The sequence below is a fragment of the Pinus tabuliformis genome, chromosome 9, assembly GCF_031772625.1.
Source record: "Pinus tabuliformis cultivar Carrire ecotype Pingquan chromosome 9, CPIR1, whole genome shotgun sequence".
NCBI lineage: Eukaryota > Viridiplantae > Streptophyta > Pinopsida > Pinales > Pinaceae > Pinus > Pinus tabuliformis.
The window spans coordinates 119847753-119867728 of NC_142307.1; the positions used below are offsets into that span (position 1 = coordinate 119847753).

The 19976-nt window shown below is 37.1% G+C and overlaps 1 protein-coding gene across 6 annotated transcripts; it reads right to left on the reverse strand.

Moving 5' to 3' along the window:
* Positions 1 to 370: 370 nt before the first annotated feature.
* Positions 371 to 5429, reverse strand: LOC149147376 (uncharacterized). Of its 6 annotated transcripts, none has more exons than XR_016262893.1 (3): positions 4015 to 4984; positions 1359 to 2077; positions 371 to 631 (listed from the first exon to the last, which is right to left on the reverse strand). XR_016262893.1 is itself a non-coding variant. In XM_089440768.1 (2 exons), exons 1-2 carry the CDS (start codon positions 4307 to 4309, stop codon positions 558 to 560), a joined length of 369 nt encoding a protein of 122 aa, XP_089296894.1. In that variant the 5' UTR covers positions 4310 to 4984; the 3' UTR covers positions 371 to 557. The 6 variants fall into 6 exon arrangements, 2 of the variants coding, with proteins under 2 accessions (XP_089296894.1, XP_089296895.1); XR_016262892.1 differs by having other exon boundaries at positions 766 to 2077; XR_016262894.1 differs by lacking the exons at positions 1359 to 2077; positions 4015 to 4984 and adding an exon at positions 4993 to 5429.
* Between the last annotated feature and the right edge of the window lie 14547 nt (positions 5430 to 19976).

Genomic DNA, 19976 nt, shown 5'->3' on the forward strand with positions numbered 1-19976 from the left:
CAAAAGTAGAACTTTTTAGAAATGATAGATGATTATGCAATACACAAAATGATGAGTAGGAACACTGCCAGATGGGTAACAGTTCAATGCCAATTCAATTAACCTTCATGCAACCAAGGAAAACCAACTCACCTTTGCAGTATTGAATGCCACATTCTTGCAATGGGATATATGCTGACAGACCATGCAGGCAAGTCATATGTCAAATTATGAATGGTGGCAGTTATATCAGATCTAAACATCCGTGTTTGACAGACAAGCAACACATAGACCTAGTTTTCTTCCGTAAACATGTGCATGTAGCATCATCCAAGCAACGCTTTTCAATCATGCAAATTCAGACTCTTTGGTAGTGAGCAATGCCTCATCCTTATAAAATGAACTTCAAACAATATTCCAAGTTGAATGAAATTTTTCTAATGTACACATTTTTGTGTTATGCACCTCTCATGAGGCCAACTTACTAATACAAGCATGACAAATATTGAATATCTCTAGAGAAGGACCTAATGAGAAATCCTCAGGTTTTTTCGCAAGGGAGGGCATTGCTGCTAATCTCAATTGCCACAAGGATCTTCTTTCCAATGTTGTGGCTCTTCTTCCTCATCTCCATTAGCGCCACCGTGCTTTCCTGTACAACAATTGTTAACCAAAATTTATAAGAAAAGGCCATAAATATTAAAAATCTTATACATTCATTTAACCACCATCACATTTATAACAGAAAAAGATGAAAGTTTAAGGATAAGAATTACAGTTACTTACAGTTCCTCAGTTTTCTGAATAATTGTTCAGGGCGCATTTTTATGTTATTCTCTTTGCAAAATATTGTTTCCTGTGACTCAAGGTGTAGTTTATTTCTTTATTATGGTGGCTGTAATGATGGTTTCTTATCATTTGTAATCTTGAGATTATTGGACATGGTAAATTGATATTGGAATTGGATTTATGTCCATATCTGCAAATTTCTAAGCAATTGAGAGTTTTCGAAAACAGAGTAATAGCAGTGTGCAACCCATTGTGAGTGTCTGGAGCATCTTCGAAAGCTGAACATCCAAATGATATAAAACTCAAGTTTGTGAATGTGATTTAAGGGTAAAATGCTGACATGTTTTTGTTGTTTAATGTAGAAGGAATCTTGCCATTTGGGCTCTAGAGCCCAACCTGCTCTCTCGTATTGCAAAACACAGATCATTTAACCAACAAAAAGCACAGATTAACATTTACGAATGCGGTCTCCATTGATCTATTAAAATAATACAGTTAAGGAAGCAGCTGATGTAAGTAAACCACGAGGAAATTTGATATCCAGGCAACAAAAACTTTCAGATGGCAACCAATGACACCATTTCATTTACCTTTCAGAAAGATGAACAGGACCTAAACTTATCCACATTATAAGCCAGCAGCTGTAATCTACAGTAAAGAATGTCGACTGAAAAAACCTGTCCTCCAAAATGAAAATGATAGCACTTCTAAAATCCGAGTAAAGGCCCAAGAGCCATATGTAGACAATATGAAACTAAAATAACTGAACTCACAATACTTGGCACTCTAACATGCATCACCAAGCATGTGAAGAGCCCAGAATAAAAGAAATAGTTCATTATAAAGGTTTCGAAAATGCATTTAATGTTGATGCTCCATCTATTTTTGCTGGGGTAGAACTTGAGCCACTAAAATTTGGGGTAGAACTTGAGCCACTAAAATTTGAGGTGAAAGACGGAATGCCAAGTGAAGAAGACATGGTGATCTCCCTTTGAATCCGTTGCCTCTTTATTTCCTTTCTCCTTCCTCGTTTTGAGTTGTCATGCTCTTGCCAAACTGCATCTTTCTGCTCATCGGATATTTTTGGGCATCCTTCAATGCCACCTCCATTTCCATTAGAGGTACCAAGGAGGTGATCCACTGTTTCTGTTGTGGAACCAGTATAGTGTTTTCCACAAAACCGATAAATACGATCCGACCCTTCGTTGACATATTTCCATGCCTCAGCAGTTGACTTTTGAGGTTCCATTTAATTAAATTTCTGCTCACTGTGCTATGCTCAGTTTGTTGACTGGTATCTTCTACAGTTCTTCATAAAAGAAAAAAAATGTCAGTATAAATAGCAGCTTTATGTTTGATAGCACTGGCACTAAACAACAAAAGCTCCACTAGACCATTTTGACTTTAGAATTTGACCCAACAATGACAGTATTCTTCCAGCAATTTGTCGTATTACTTTACAAGCAGTGACTAGAAGTTTCTTTGTTATAGGTTTACTACCAGCTCTAGCAAAGGCTTGAGTTTCACATGACGTTAGATAAGGGTATCCTCAAGAGGAGTATGACTATACAATTTTATAACACGTTTTGGCCAATTGCTTCTGGGGCATTTAACCTCCACATATCTTTAAATTGTGGCCTTTGTTTTAAGATTAGATCGGCATGCAGGGGCCCTGGATTGTAAAGCTTGTTTCTTTTAACATTATTGGTTGCACACATAAGTGTAAAGACTCTTGTATGATGTTCCAGTCATATTTCAGTATTGCTGTAGACTCATATCACAATTTTCTCGAAGGCCTGCTCATGAAACACAATTATATTCAGGCTGCAGTGCATAAGCAACATAGACTGTAAAAGAGTCAAAATCAATCCAAACAATAGGCACATCTAGAAAAACTGTCCCAAGTATCACAGCAGTTGGCAAAACCATAAAATTTGTTTTGGATTGGACATAGTGCAGATATCAAAGATAGCTGCAATGACAAGATAATATTTCCTAGGCAATCTCCATGAACAGCCAATACCCGACCCAAATATGATTGAAGATATGTAATCTGTAATGTCTGGATTTTAAAAACATGGTTACTTATGTTTCATAGCAGACAAGCACATAAATTCCTAATTTTAAACGAATTTGTCGTCTGTTTTGATTGTGTGAAAGAGCAGTTCACTTTCAAGAATATCAGAATATATACTGTTATTCTTGCTAATTAAGATGTGGAGCATCTTGATGTTTACGTCCAAATCCTCACTAGTGGCATAATAATTGGGTTAATAAAAAAGCAGACAATAGGTAACAATAACATCTCTGTTCAATGTTCCTCTTAGGTCCATATATAAAACTTTTCACTGAAGTTTATGATTGAAGATATGTAATCTGTAATGTCTGGATTTTAAAAACATGGTTACTTATGTTTCATAGCAGACAAGCACATAAATTCCTAATTTTAAACGAATTTGTCGTCTGTTTTGATTGTGTGAAAGAGCAGTTCACTTTCAAGAATATCAGAATATATACTGTTATTCTTGCTAATTAAGATGTGGAGCATCTTGATGTTTACGTCCAAATCCTCACTAGTGGCATAATAATTGGGTTAATAAAAAAGCAGACAATAGGTAACAATAACATCTCTGTTCAATGTTCCTCTTAGGTCCATATATAAAACTTTTGACTGAAGTTTGTGCAACTGAGTAAGATAGTTGGGGATTATTGTGATCCATTTTAATATGCATACAAGGATATAGTAAGTTATTGGTGTTGTCTGTTGCTCAGTAATGGACAGAACGTAAAGACTCTCTGATTTGCCTGTGAAAGTTGGTATTCCCTAAAGCCAAAGTGTAGAGAAGAAATGGGTTGGAATTGCTAGATGACAGACTCACCAGTATCATTATAAAATAAGAAAAAACCAGTGAGCGTACCCGGGCCAAAAATCAATGAGCTGTGCATTGGCAGAAGGTACCAACTACTGGGCAGAGTTAAGTGCATTTTCGATACTGGAAAATTTAACAATTAAGAAAGGTACTGCTCAAATCCAGATACTGGCAGATGATTCAGAGCTAGTCATCAACTGGGTAAATGATAAAAAACAATATGCAGATTTTGACCCTATCAACACTAATAGAAAGAATTAAAGAGCTGAATGAAAATTTCCCTAATTAAAGAGCTGAATGAAAATTTCCGAGTTTTATTTTCATCACATAAGGAATTGAATATCAAGGAAAATGAGCTTTCTAAACAAGCCCTTACTATTCAATCTGTCGTTTTCAGGCCAGAGGTGGAAGAATGTTCCCGCCGGCTTCTTGTAAGGTGATACAACCGGACTTCGATTATTCCTTCTGTTAAAGCCCTGTTTATCCTTTAAAGCACCCCCAGCCATATCCGAATCAATGTTGGGCATCACGACGAAAAGGGGTTTGCTTGCCACTTTTGAACCCTTATTGCGCTCAGCGTTAACCTCGGCAGCTCCGTTATCGCTACCATCGGCCAAGGGATCCCCTTCAAACTGATCAACATTTGTCATATTTTCACTCTGCTTGTTCATACAGATACCTTGAACATCAACCGGTGGAATCTCAGCTTGAACGTCCCTAGGGACTTGATCATTGCTCTGATTAAACCGTGACTGGGTAATTTTTCTTGTTCTGACTGCAGAAGGAGGCCTGGCTTTCGAAGTCAGAAATGGATACAGAGGGTTTTGAGGTTGCTAAATGTAGGGATTCGCAAGAAATTGCCCGACAGATCATTTGGAGCCAGTTACGATTCCAGAAAAGGGAAACGAAAATGTAATAAGAAATGGATACAGAGGGTTTTGAGGTTGCTAAATGCGAAGCCCACTCCCCATGATTACTAATGTTGTAATGTGGTGTCAAGATGAGAATGAGCACGAAAACAAGAATGGAACAAGAAATAGGTCTCTGGCCACGTTTCCAGTAACATAGATTATTACTGCGGCTTGAGCGAGAAAAACCATAAGCAGAAAGACCGTAACGATTTAAAATTCGCCAGTGACCAATGTAGACCTCCCAAGTGAAGGTAAGAATGTGGGTGCCTAACGGGCATGGAGTTATGTAAGCCCAAAATCAAATAATTATTTACCCGCGAGCGAAGAATAACACCTACCAGATTTTAGATCTGAGGCTTGCTGATATAACACCTGCAAACCTTAATCGCAAAACAAACACAAACTAACAACGAACGAGAACTGGCCTTAGAAAACCCACATACCTTCTTCTGCGATCTTTGCCTTCAACACCTCCATGTCTTTACCACTAAACTGAACCCTCTCGATTCTTTCTCGAGCCCAAGCGTTGGCCTTCTGCTTTTCCTCCTCCGTTAGTTCACATCTCGGATTAGAACCTATTTTCGCATTCTTCCCCGCGCCTTCTTCTTTTTAACCGCAGAGGCTGGAGCCTTACAGGACTCGACCCCATTCGTAATATCACCGAGAGCAGTTCGAGGTGCAACCCCTGCGCGCCCATTCTTAGCAGAAGAAAATGTCCCACCGAATGCCCCCTTAGTATGATTCTCCGTCTTGCGAGGGGCGATAGGGCTCACCAGTCCAGAACTTCGAGGTTTCGGCTTCTTCGTGATGTAAGCTCAGTCAGTGAGGTGAGGCGGCATCCATGAATACCTCCGCCCCTGAGGCCGATATGCAGGTAATGGTGTCGTAAAAATCCGCTAAGTCGTTTCCTGAACGAATATTGGAAAAAATGCTCACTCCGCCAGGTGTCAGATGAAAATAAAGCTTGTACGAAGACGAAGCTAATTGTCAGTTTGCCAGGTGTCAGCGTTAGAATGAGAAGGACGACGAAAAGTCCCTTTCAAAGGAAGGCCTATCGGCCTAATAAATAAATATAAATAAAAACGACATTTTCAGATCATGTTGTGTTCAGTGTTTTGATTGCAATTATTTTTAACTGAAACACCTAAATGTACAATTAGTCATCAAGACACATTTATTATACATGTTAATATGGAAAGGTGTAGTATGATTTATTCTCTTACTGCAATTCTGTGAAAGGACGAAAGCCGGCTTTCTTCCAATTTGCCTAAAGTAGGGTTTTTCAATAGAAGAGACAGAACCTGGTAAGTGTAGTGTGTTGGGTGATATAGTTAGACGACTTGTGTAAGGGTTTGCTCTTTTATGGTGGGTCTGCTTTTCCCATTTTCCTTAACAAGTTTTAGTTTTGAACTTTATAGCTTTATTTTCATCTTTTTCTCTTTTCCATTTAGATCAAATGACCTTGAATTTCTCTTAAACTTGGCCACGATTAAATTTTTTTGTCACTTTTCATTCGGAATCTTACAAATCTGAAGTGTTCGATAAGTAGAGAAGTTACTCTAATTGATGTGTCAGACGTTAAATCATCTCTCATGGATGTTCCAGCAGCTAGTGGGTGGTAGATTTGAACCAGTGGGTGATCATCAGATTGTATGTTGGAGTCATATCATTTGCACATTCCACATAGGCCTCTATGAAATAGGTGGAGGGGAACCTTAGCATCCATCACCTTGCTGTTCTTTGATGTAATTTTGGCTCCCTCTTAATCTAAGTTTTCCTAGAGAAGCCGATTCAGTTTTCTGTTCATGATCTTATTCTTTCTGTTTCCCCTCATCTGACTGCTTGCCTAACTATTGAGTTCTGCTATGCTTTTGTATTTTTCAGTTTTCATTAGGTCTAAATCTCTGAACATATAAATGCTGTAAGGGTGAGCATTTAGGTTACAATATGTTCAGTCTTATTATGTTGGCCTGGAGAATTTTATCAATGGGGAAATTAATGTTTGTTTCTAAAAAACTTTTCAGGTATATTTTCACAAGGCACTGATAGCCCGCAAATTTCATCACTGAGATCAGAACAGACAAATCCAGTGCCTTTGCACAATTTTGCTAGTAATGGATAATCCTCTCCTCCTCATCCTTGCTCTAATTCCTAAAATACCTAATTTCAATATATCAAGTTTACCGGGGCAAGACATTAAATTAAGACCAATGTCAAGGCTTGCTGACAGAGATTCAGTGAGCTATAAGATGGCGGTTCTTATGCTCATTAGTTACATCATTTTTGTGGATAAAAACTGAACACAGTTTCTTGAGTTTCAGATGCTAGCATCTGTATTTTCTTGTGACTTTATTTGCAGAGCACTGAACACAATCCTTTGGGTTTCAGATGTTACATGGGTATTTTCTTGTGACTTTATTTGCAGAGCACTCGGTTGACTGTCAGTGCTATCCCCTGATTCAGGCCCGAGAAATCGCACAATTACAGCTGTTCATGATTAGGTTCTTGTATCAGCCATTGCCTGTTATCTTTTGCATTGCATTCCACTTGATCCTCTTTTGAATCCATCAAAGAGTTAGGAAAAAAAGGATTAAAAATGGAAATTAAAAATGGAAGAGCGACCTCGCCTGATCAGTATATCTGCACTTGTCTATAGATGCAAGACTGGATAATTTTTAATGATTTGGAACGAGGTAAGTGTTTTGCATTCATGTATATGGTGGTAGTTTGTCTGACATAAGAGAACAATTATCTGGAATCAGTCATTATTTCTGACTTTGAACAGTATCATCTTTAGTGAAGAAAGGTTAGGAACAAGAGAGGGAAATCTGCACGCTTCTATTTTTGGGTGGCATCCTGTTTAGTAAATATCTTGTCAGCTGTGTGACACCATAGCCAAATATCTTAAACCATTAATGGAAGAGCTATGAATATATTTTTGGGCCTCTATTTTTCATTGGGTTCACTAGCTATGAATATATATTTGGGCCTCTGTCACACTCAAACAAAGAGATTCAGTTGCATATTATAAGAGAAAGAAACTATAAAGGTATCCGATATGGATATTGCTTTGGTCTCTTGTCCTTCAACACCAAGGCAAGTATTGCCATTACTGTCTCATTGAATGCCACATCAACCGAATGCCAAAATATCCCCTTGTATTTCATTCATGTGTCAACTTTACCGTATGATTTAATCAACCACATAAATATTCCAAAATCATTCCCATACGTTAATCAAGCATAACAAATCATTACCCTATTATAATTTTATAGAAGTGTTGGGCTGGGTGCCATCATGTTGTATAATCATTGAATTTATTTTCTATGTTGTTTATTACTACAATTGCGTTTACCCAATAATCGTATTTTCCACTGTCATTCATTAGTGTAGGGTCTGCATTACACACTTTTGTTTTCTTTTATTCGGTCTCAATTAGTGTAGGGTCTGCATTACACATTTTTGTTTTTTTTTATTCGGTCTCAAATTCCAATCACCTTAGTTCCAATCCATTAGTTATTAGAAATTAATTAACAAAGCAATGAAATACATAAAATATTGTGGAAATACAAACAAAAAAGCGCATAAAACAAAAGACAGGTATACGTGGTTCATCTAATTTTGGGCTACGTCCATGGAGAAACAATCAACCATTCATTTTATATTATCTAGCAAAATGAAGAGATACAACCTACAACAAATCCACTGTAATTTCCTCTTTGCTCTCACAATTTGCTCTCTCTCTTTCGCTCAAAATAATAATACCCATCCACGATACAATTCTCTCATATAAATAGAGGGGTTGTCTTCTAGGGATAAAAACCATAAATTAACATAACTTTTACTGTGAGATCATCTGCCTAATGAATGACCCAGATTGACTATGAAATTACAATATTTTACAAGGAAAATTTTCATCTATTTTTAGCTTCGGGGGCATTGTTCCCAAATCTCCGTTGAGCGGGTGGCTCATAAAATTCGTCGTCGCCCCCTTGACCGCCCTAATGGTGATTAAACGCCCTTTTAGGAACAGAGATCTAAAGCGACTGGAGAAAAAAACTTTTGAACAACCCAACATTAGCAACATTTTTTAAATATAAATGTTGGATTGAGTGGGAGCTTGCAAGAAAGAAAATCTCGTTTCATGGAAATGGAAAGTGCATAATCTATATTAGAATTGGAGATGTTTATTGGCACTAACTTCAAGAGTTGGAAAAGGACAATTCTAGGAGCTAATTTTCACCTATGGAATAATATTCCATGTATTTTCCAAAAAAGTATTCCCAAATTTCCATTTTTTTCTAAAACATTTTTCCAGATTTCTTTAGAATAAAAGTATTTTCCTTTAATCCCTCCGGATGGAGTGGTGTTTTCTCTTTCTTTATGCTATCTCTACTTACCTCGAGTCCCAACCCGCTGTTGGGTAGGGATATATTAGGGAAAGAGATCGGGATAAAGGGTTAGCTCAATAAGTCGAGTTTCGTTGCTAAGTACGTATTTTCCTTTAATCCCCAAGGGTTAGCTCAATAAGTCTAGTTCTGTTGCTAAGTACCTCGCAAATTGGGAGGTCATGGGGTCAAATCTCCTCGATGCCCTTGGGGTTAGGCCCTACTTGTTTGGTTGGATGGTAGATCCCTTCAGGTTGATCTGCCTAGATTTTTCTCGTGGATGTAGCGGCCACCCAGTGTTCGTGAACCACCCAGTGTTCGTGAACCACCCAGTGTCCGTGAACCACCCTTAAAAAAAGAGTATTTTCCTTTAAAAATCACCAAAAAAATTATAGAGATCAAAAAAATTATAGAGACTATATGAAATCCTTAGAAAGTTGAATACTTCACAAAAAAATCACCAAATATATTACAATGATCATTTTAAGAACTAGAAATATTTGTGAGAGCTTATACACTTTAAGATAAGTATGTTTCCCTAAATGATCCCTAGCTTTGAAAACTTAAGATGGAAAATCTTACGGTAGATTGAGATTTATGGGTCACAGTTGGAACCAAACCCGCTATTATGAAAGATGAAGAGGGAGTGTTATTGGAGAAAAAGGTGAGAATCTTTACCAAACTTTCTTGGGCCAATTTAGTATTATTATATAGTTTTGAAAAAAAATTGAAAGCTCTTTGGAAGAATTTAAGGATTTGTACTAGGTAAAATCCTCAGTTAATAAAAATGCTTTGTGGAAGAAAGTGTTCACTTTGAGAAAGGGTTATGGTGATTCTATAGCTATTTGAGATGTATGATGAAGTAATTTTTTCAATTCATATTATGAATTGATGCCTACAAATCATTTTTATTTATATGGTTGAGTTAGTAAATATGATATTAATAAATGATACATTTTAAATTATATATAATTGTGCATACATACACACATACATAATCATTTCTCATAATATACTCAAAATCTATATTATTCAATGAGATATACTTTTTCCTAGGTAACCTTCACTAAATTAATCGATTAATAATGATGGTTTTCGACACATGGGTTTTGGTTTTCCCATGGTTTTGTACTTGTGGATTGCATGGAACAATGATAGAATAGTAATAGAATATTATGCTAGCTAGTTTTTTACCTAGACTAGGGTTTTTCTACGAAATGGTTTGTTATTTGTTGCTAGTTTCTTTTAATCTTCTCTTCGTAAATTTATATTTATATCTGATAATTTTAAAACAAGGAGACTAGACTTCTTCTAATAAAGGTAATGCCCCATTAATGGCTCCTCAATTGAAAACACTCATGTTAATGTTTATAATGGTCTGAGACCTAATGGCTATAATAGGTTATAGTGGTACCCCCTGCTACATATGCGGAAATACACTACCTATGGGAATAATTAGCTAAAATGGTTTATGGCCATTAAGGCCACACTACGAGGACTCACAATATGACCACTCCAAATAATAAGAGTAGAAATAATGATGGGAAATAACAACAGAAAGCCCCTAGAGGCTAGATATTTTGAATATCATAGGGTGTCAACATTATAAATTCATGAATTGAGATTGAAGGATATCAAGAAAATGAAGCAAGCTTCAGATTGTAGATTTTCAATGGTAAAATGGGTTCCCCGTGGAAGAGAGAGATTGTAGTTGTATAAACAACATCAATATTAGGTGAAAGGGGGAATGCATAATTATGGATACCCTGTATATAAATTTTGAGGGAGGTAAGGGTTGGAGGTGAGCCATGTTGGCTCACTTGACAAGTTTGGCAAGATCTGGTCAAGGGAAACCCAAGTCAAGTTTTAAGAGGGCATTGTATGACCTTTGTATGAGATTCATGACCTAGAAGAAGGGATTTATTAATCACTGAGATGCATAGATCTAAAAAAAGAGTTCCAAGAAACAACCTACAACAACAAACATGTGAAGTTGGGTTGGAGGAATATGTCCCTTGTGAAGCTTGGAAGAAGAATGGTTTCCCCTCACATTAGACACTTGAAACAGACTAGGTAAATAATTTATGGCCAAAGCAGTCTCAAACGAGGGAGCCCCAACTGAAAAAATAAAACTCGTGTAATTGCTCTTGGGTATAAATGACTTTACTAAAATACCCACATATAGTTGTGTTGATGATTAGAGAGGCCTGAGCATTGTGGAGGATAACAAATATACCCATTGAACTATGTGTAGTTGGAGATGAGTATGAGCTAAGGATCATGGAAATAGGAAATAAACACAAAAATTATCCATAAAGAGAGTGTAGAAATTCCTATGCAATCAAATTCCTTGGCTATGCAGTAGAAATTTAACCCTTCATCCTATTCAAATAGACACATTACTACAAATTTCAAAATGTCTATCCAACTATCCACACATTATTTCTACAGCTCAAGCAGGGGGCCTTCTATTAATATTAATTAAAATTCTAAATCAACATTTTGTTGGTGTTGTTGGTCTGTCATTATATGCATTTAGTGTAACGTGTTCATTATTTATATTCTTAATGAAGACACCTTAACATTGTGCCATCAAAACCTTCGTTGTGAGTTTGACCCATGAAGTACTAAAGAATGTGATTTCATCTGCTTCCTTCAATTACCAGGATGAGTCAAAATGAAGAAACAACACATGCATTTCTTAAGACATTTTGTTGCATTCTTCAGGAGACATCAATGGTGAGCTTATTGCCATTTTCATGAACATGTTCATTGTCCAAGGTATTATTTGTTGGGCCACTACTATTTAACATAACAATTATTTCAATAATATTTCCAAGCTCATAAATGTAATAAACATCTCCCTTGTAATGACACTTGCGAGAAGATGTTGAACAACTTAATATTTGATAAAATACATATTCCTATCTCAAACCATTGAAATATGACATCCCCATTGATAAAGTGCCAACTTTAGATATTGAAATAGGTATATTCCTAGCAAATTGCAATAACAACAATGGTATTTTTTTTACATCTCTATCTTTGGTTTTATTTCATCCATTTCTCACTAGGGGACATTTTTATGGTAATGGCCTGCCAACTCTTCTCCTCCTAATAAAGTCAGTGTGAAGTTACCTACCTTAGCTAGGAGTTCCGGGGCCTTCTTCAATGAGAGTTTTTTGTAACATATAATTTCCTAATTTCTTTTTAATAATGGGGAGCTCCTTATTTCCGCCATAATTCCAATGCACACAAAACACCCACAAATAAAAACCCACAACTTTACCATCATGTTATTATGGAGTTCCACAAAACTAAATTTTGTTCTAGAATTTCATCAAAAAGTTGATGCGCAACATCGAATTTCCAACCTAGCAATAATAGCTACATAGAAAACCACATCTAATTCCACCATTTTTTCAAATATATTTTTAGGGTTCCATTAGCACACCCTTTCTATGCATGCCTAAAAATAAATATATTCTAGCAAACTATACCCCACTAACACATTTTATCAAACATTTGGTATGCATTTTCTATATGTTGTTCTGTCTATGAGATTTGTCCCCATAACCTTGGAAGAACTGTTCACAGTGCATTATATCCACCAATTAGCGTAGTCCAAGAATAATTATTGGTTTTAACATTTTGTAAAACAATTGAATCCAAAACAATGGTAGTTAAAATAGTTGAAATCTTTTTCACAGTGATCACATAGATTTCAACATTTTATCATATAATTTGCAAACATACTCTTAAAATTTTTGTGCCCTTTCTTTGGTTGGCATGTGTAGTCCTAGTGTTGTAGCTCAGGGTTTGATACACATGTGACGCTCCCAACTCTTTTGTCAAGTGACGCCACTCACAAAATATCAACCCATAACCAAATACACATGCATAATTTAACCAAAACATAAATTTATATGCACAATGATACCATAATAACAAAAGACCAAATAATAGCATAGTGAAATACATGCCAAGAAAGTTCATGAAACATGCACATAATGGGATTTTGCAACCTATCTGATAATTTTGTTACCTGAATGTGGACTGAGGACATTCTTCCCAGTCATAGACCACATTGCTCAAGTTCTCTCGGTAGCCAATCATCCCTGAGCTAGGACCATTATTCCACTCACCATCATCTTCTTGAGCCAGGTACATGCCTCGTACCAAATTTAACAGGACCAACCAAGAGGCTCACATACCTCATCAACCACACCCAAGTGCACACACTTCTATGCACTTGCAATCCCTCTAATTTTGTCACTACCGCTAGGGTGTCTATGTTATGAAACCAGCTCAAGAAAAGATAGAAAAGATAGATCAACGCCTTAGAATTCAGCCTCTTCGAGGGGGCAACGTCCTTTACATTACATAAATGAACATTCTTGGATGATTCAAATGACAAAACCTCCTTTCTATATACAGGAGTCTAAGGAGTCACAATATAATCCAGTCGACCTAACAATAATAAGACCTAACAATAATAATATAAAGCCACAAAAATAATAATAGAGGGATTCTATGGGGCACAATAGTAACAATATGGGGGTAATAGGGGCACAACAATATTAATAAGGGGTATAACTACAATAGTAATGGGGTAATCACTAGTATTATAGGGACCCAACATGCCCCTCTCCTTCAAAAAAGTGTTGTCCTCAACGCTTGAGTAGTTCTTGATACTTCTGCATAAAATTATCATCCTCCCATGTGGAATCTTCAGTGGATAAGTTCTTCCACTTGATAAGATACTCTGAAATTGAACGATTTTGTAGTTGTCGAGTTCTTGTTTCTGTAACTGCTTCCGGTTCCAATATAATTTTTCCTTCCTCGTCAAGTTCTGGCAATATTGTTTGAACTGAGAGCTTGTCACCTATAACCTTCTTTAAACATGAAACATGGAAAACTGGGTGCAATCGAGAAGCTGCAGGAAGCTCCAATTTGTATGCCATAGTACCAATCTTTTGCAACACCTTGTACGTACCATAATACTTTGGTGATAATTTATTATCCTTCTTAGCTTGCTTGAGGGACATTTGCTTATATGGTTGTAGCCGTAGGAATACCCAATCACCTACATCAAAACTTATTTCACTGCGATGTTGATCTGCCTGTTGTTTCATTCTATTCTGTGCCAACACGAGGTTATCCTTTAAGAGTTGGAGGACTTGTTGTTGATGTTCGATGTGATGTTCCACTGCCTGAACCTTATAATTTTCTCTTAAATATGATGTGATGGATGGTGGTTGATACCCATAAAGTGCCATAAATGGGGTCATTTTTGTTGTTGTATGGAAGGAAGTGTTATACCACCATTCAGCCAGAGGCAACCATTTGACCCATTGTGTCTGTTTATCAGATACAAAGCAACGAAGATATCCTTCCAAACATTTGTTTACTATCTCAGTTTGCCCATCAGATTGAGGATGATAAGATGAGCTATGAGCTAACTGAGTACCAAGACAAGAAAATAATTCTGTCCAAAAATTTCCAGTGAAAATGGGATCTCTGTCACTTACAATAATCTTTTGGTTTCCATGTAGCTTTTGAATTGTTTCCATAAATGCAGTAGAAAATGTACTGGCTTTAAATGGATGTGATAATGCACAAAAGTGTGCATACTTGGTAAGTCTGTCAACTACCACCATGATGACACTCTTTCCCTCAGACTTGGGTAAACCTGTGATAAAATCCATTGAAACCTCCTCCCAACGTTGGCTTGGAATGAATAAAGGTTGTAATAGACCTGGTGTCTTAATTGTTTCAACTTTATTTTGTTGGCAAACCAAACATTCTGCCACCAACTTTTGAATATCTGATTTAAGGCCATCCCAAAAAAATTCCTTCTTAACCCTGTGGTAAGTTTTTAAAAATCCTGAGTGCCCTCATAAGAGAGAAATGTGCAATTCCATAAAAATATTTTGTTTTAGCTGGGAATTCTTACAAAGGTATAAGCGATCTTTGTACCATAACGAATCATTTTGCCAGCTAAATGTATCAGACATACTGGAATCTTGTTGTAACTTTTGAATAAGTGCCCACACTTCTTCGTCATTCTTCCATTCCTCCCTTGCTTCGTTTATCCAATCTGGTTGGATAATAGAAATGGCGCACAACAATGCTTCCACATCCTCATCCTTTCTTGAGAGTGCATCTGCCACCACATTTTGCTTCCCTTTTTTGTAGATGATTTCAAAGTCATAACCCAACATCTTTGTGACCCACTTTTGTTGCTCTTCAGAGGATAATCTTTGTTCTAAAAAGTATTTAAGGCTATCATGATCCATTTTTACCTTGAAGTGTCTTCCCATTAGGTAGGGTCGCCATTTCTTAAGTGCATGGAGTATTGCCAACATTTCCTTCTCATAAATAGCTTTGCTTAAAAACTTTCCCTTGATTGGACGACTTTTGAAAGCAATGGGTCTTTCATCTTGCATTAGAACAACACCAATTCCATTTCTTGAAGCATCACATTCCACAATAAAGGTTTTTGTGAAGTCCGGTGTAGCTAAGACCGGTGCTTGGCACATTGCCTCTTTAAGATGTTCAAAGGCCTTTGTTGCTTCCGGAGTCCATGAAAATGCATCTTTCTTCAATAATGTTGTTAGAGGTGATGCTATTCTCCCATAATTCTTAACAAACTTGCGATAATACCCTGTCAACCTGAGAAATCCTCACAGATGCTTTATGGATGTGGGGATTTTCCATTCCTTAATGGCTTTAATTTTGCTAGGGTCTACCTTAACTCCTTCATGAGATACAATATGACCCAAATATTCCACTTCCTGGACTCCAAAGAAACATTTGGATCTTTTTGCATATAATTGTTTCTCTTTCAATAGTTGTAGCACCCTATCAACATGTTCAACATGATCCTTCCAAGACTTGCTGTAGATTAGTATATCATCAAAAAATACTAACACAAATTTTCTAAGGAATGGTTTGAAAATTGAATTCATCAAACCTTGAAATGTTGAAGGTGCATTGGTAAGGCCAAAAGGCATGACCAAAAATTCATAATGACCCTCATGAGTTCTAAATGTTGTTTTCGGAATGTCTTCAATCTTCATTCTGATTTGATGATATCCTGAATGAAGATCCAACTTGGTGAAGTAAATTGATCCATGCAATTCATCCAGTAATTCATCAATGACAGGAATGGGGAACTTATCTTTAATAGTGAGCTTGTTGATCTCCCTATAATCTGGACACATGCGCCATGATCCATCCTTCTTGTGCACCAATACTACTGGAGCAGAGAAAGAACTTTGACTCAGTTGAATTATACTAGCCTCAAGCATTTCTGCAACCATACGTTCAATTTCACTCTTTTGGACATAGGGATATCTGTACGGCCTGATGTTTGGAGGAACACTTCCTGGAATCAGATGAATAGCATGATCATGATCATGCATAGGTGGGAGACCTTTGGGAGTCTCAAATACCTTGGAATGATTGTCCAGGACTTTTTGGAGATATGGAGAAATAGATGATTCCGATGTGGAAACATCTAGCGAGCATAATTGTGCAATTACACCTCTTTGGTCCTTTTTAAGAAGATTTGTCATACCATTATAGCTGATTATCTTTCCTGGTTTCCTTGCAATACCCCTTAATTCAACTTCCTTTCCTTCCGCAGAAAATTTCATGAAAAGTTCTTGAAAATTAAAGGCTATTGTACCCAGGGATTGTAGCCATTGGACTCCTAGTACAACATCAACACCTCCCATTGGAATAGAAAGCATTGGGCTAGTCAATACATATTCTCCCATGGATAGCTTAATATTATGGCACTTTCCAGAGCAATTTATTGTTCCTCCATTTGCAATCATCACTTGACACTCTGGTGCTGGTTATAGGAAGCAATTCAATTCTTTTGCTACCTTACAATGAATAAAATTGTGGGTGCTTCCTGAATCAATCAAAACTATTACCTTTTTCTTCTTGATTTGTCCTTCTATCTTGATGGTTTGAGGAGTGGTAATTCCTGCCAATGCATTACAAGATATGGTCGGATTTATTTGTTCTTCATCTAGGCTTTGTTCCTGGAGTATATCCTCTTCTTTTGACCTTTCTTGCTCCTTTTCTTCTTCCTCTTCACAATCTATGTAGAATAATTTCTTCTCAGCACACTTATGACCTTTAGTGTATTTTCTATCACAACTGTAACAAAGCCCTTTTGCTCTTTTTTCTTCCAATTGTTGTGGTGTCAACCTTATAGGTTGTGGAAGACTAGGGGCAACAACACTTCCGTCTTTATAGTTGTGAGTGGTATGCTTCCTGGTTGCCATAATTTTGCTTTCCATTTTTCTTGCTAACCTGAATGCCTTCTCTAATGAATCAGGTTCCCAAAGGCGAACATCATGTCGGATATTATCCTTTAAAGACCCTATGAACACATCAATCCTATGCTCCTCTGGAATATCTTTTACCCTTATGTTCAATTTTTGGAACTCCTCAATGTGCTCCATTATTGAACCCTTTCGTTTGAGACTTATCAATTGGCTAAAAAAAGTGTTGCTTTTTGTATCCTCATAATGTGCTACCAATTCTTCCGTAAAAATTGCCCAAGTGATAAATTGTTTATGAGAGCAAAGCCATTGATACCATACAAACTGATTTGGTTCCAAATATAAAGTTGCCATGCGTACCTTTTGTGTGTTTTGCACATTATTGAGATCGAAGAATTGCTCCATCTGTAATATCCATGTGGCAGGATCCTTGCCATCAAACTTCCTCATATCGATTTTTGGAATATGGTGAGTCTTCGATCCAACATTAGCATCTATGGAATCATGATTAACATTTTTTTTATTCTCATCATGAGTTTCCTTTAGCACCATTTTACCCTTAGTGCCCATTTCTTGTAGAAACTTATTCATATTTATCTTCAATTCGTCCATGCCTGTCTTCAAATCTATCTTCAAATCATCCATCTTAGCTTCCAAGTCAATCATCTTAGATTCTACGCCTTTCTTTAAACAATCCATCTTAGCTTTTACACCTTTCTTTAAACCATCCATCTTAGATTCTGTTCCTTTTTGTGTAAGGGACAATTGTTGCACTTGGTCTTGTAATTTTGATATATCATGTTGCATTTCTTCCTCTTCTTCATGAGTCATGCTAGAGCTTTCAGGTTCCTTACTAGGTGTTTGCATTTTCTTTCGGGGCATCAGTTACCGATAATAATTCTCTACTATGCCCTTTGAATTCCTTCAAAATAAATTTTCAAACCAAGCTTAAGCAAAAATTTAAGAAAATCTACACACCTTTTTTCACTTTGTAGGAGCTCGATATTGCCTCTGATGTATCTCTGTACCTTCCAATCACCTAGATCTGAATTTGTGAGCTGTAGTAGCCCTCTGTGTCCTCTTTCCAATGCCACAAGTCTGACCCAAATTGGATTCTCCAAGGAAGAGTTATGTGAAATCTCCCACAGTGACTTGATTATAGACTAGTTCAGTAGAGTGAACTTGTACGACGTGCCACAAGTCACTGTTTCGACCTTTGGATCTAAAAAATGCATACAAGAAACTACATTCCGTCCTCTTTCTGTACCTTCTAACGAAATTTCAATCTGATCCCCAGAGAGAAAGTTATGAATATTTTCCCCAGGTCACCTATTTGGAATGTAATTCGGGAGTCTGCAAAAAGACCAACTTCCTCAGATCATAACTCCGCAAATATAGCGCGAAAAGCTCTGAAATTTGGACCCAAGGTTTAGCGCGATGTATTCTCAAATGGGTTTCTTTTGCGACTTCTGAAACGTCACAGAAAAAAGTTATAGCGAAAATGCCACGATGACCTGTTTGGAGCAGCGAAACCTTAGAATCCAAAGCTCTGATACCAAATGTTATGAAACCAGCTCAAGAAAAGATAGAAAAGATAGATCAACGCCTTAGAATTCAGCCTCTTTAAGGGGGAAACCTCTTTTACATTACATAAATGAACAATTCTTAGATGATTCAAATGACAAAACCTCCTTTCTATATATAGGAGTCTAAGGAGTCACAATATAATCCAACCGACCTAACAATAATAATATAAAGCCACAAAAATAATAATAGAGGGATTCTATGGGGCACAGTAGTAACAATATGGGGGTAATAGGGGCACAACAATATTAATAAGGGGTATAACTACAATAATAATGGGGTAATCACTAGTATTATAGGGACCCAACAGTTTAACTCAGGCATACATGGATGTTCTCAAAGTTCTATAGCTCTAGGAGTTCTTGTTGCCCTTATAGGTCTATAATTACCCTCTAGGTCCTCAAATGACCAAGATACCAAACCTAAAATCCTCCAACCAACAGGGTCACATCCTCGGTCAACCACATCTAAATTCACACCCTTCTTTGCACATTGACTCCCTTCAGCTATGTCACTACCACTAAGGTGTCTAGCTCGACTAAAAATGGATGTTATCAGAATCCTATGGATTCGAGCATTCTCTCTCCCCTTACGGGTTTCCACGTACCCTCTAGGATATCATCCAATGACACTTGTCCCTTATTTGTGTAGAGCATGCTCTATAAATATCTATAACCCCAGATGCGGGTGGCACAAATGAATTTAATGATATTCATGATAGACGGTAAGAGAAAGTACTGCAAGTTGCAGGGCAACGTGGCTTCCCAGGATCTCACCTTGCGCAAGAAGGATAGTCTTAATAAGGGCGGATATGGTAGGATCTCAGCATTAATGGCTTGCTCTGTTTGATGCAAAGCAGTGGTTGTTATAATCATGGCGATCCTGTTTATTCCCTTCACAATGAGCGTTCAGTCCTCTTGCTCCAGGCCTTGGTTTGCTGCGGTTTTGGGTGGTGAGCAAGTCTCTGCCAACAGAGGCAAGCTCCATGCCCGTTCTCTGTCATCCTGGAGGTGGTATTACTATGCTAAGGGTCCTTAAGGTAGGATAAACACTACATTAAGGGGTAAGCTTTCTAATTCTCTAGAATTTCGAATTGAGTGATTCTCATCTCCTTCTCAGGCCTACTCTGTGCGCTTGTATCGGTCTCTGGTT

Excerpts from the sequence above, each read along its gene's own strand:
- LOC149147376 (XM_089440768.1), bottom strand. The coding sequence starts at position 4,309 with ATGAACAAGCAGAGTGAAAATATGACAAATGTTGATCAGTTTGAAGGG. Across the intron at positions 632-4,014 it reads TGAAAACGACAGATTGAATA|GAAAGCACGGTGGCGCTAAT; the intron begins GTAAGGGCTTGT and ends ATTGTTGTACAG.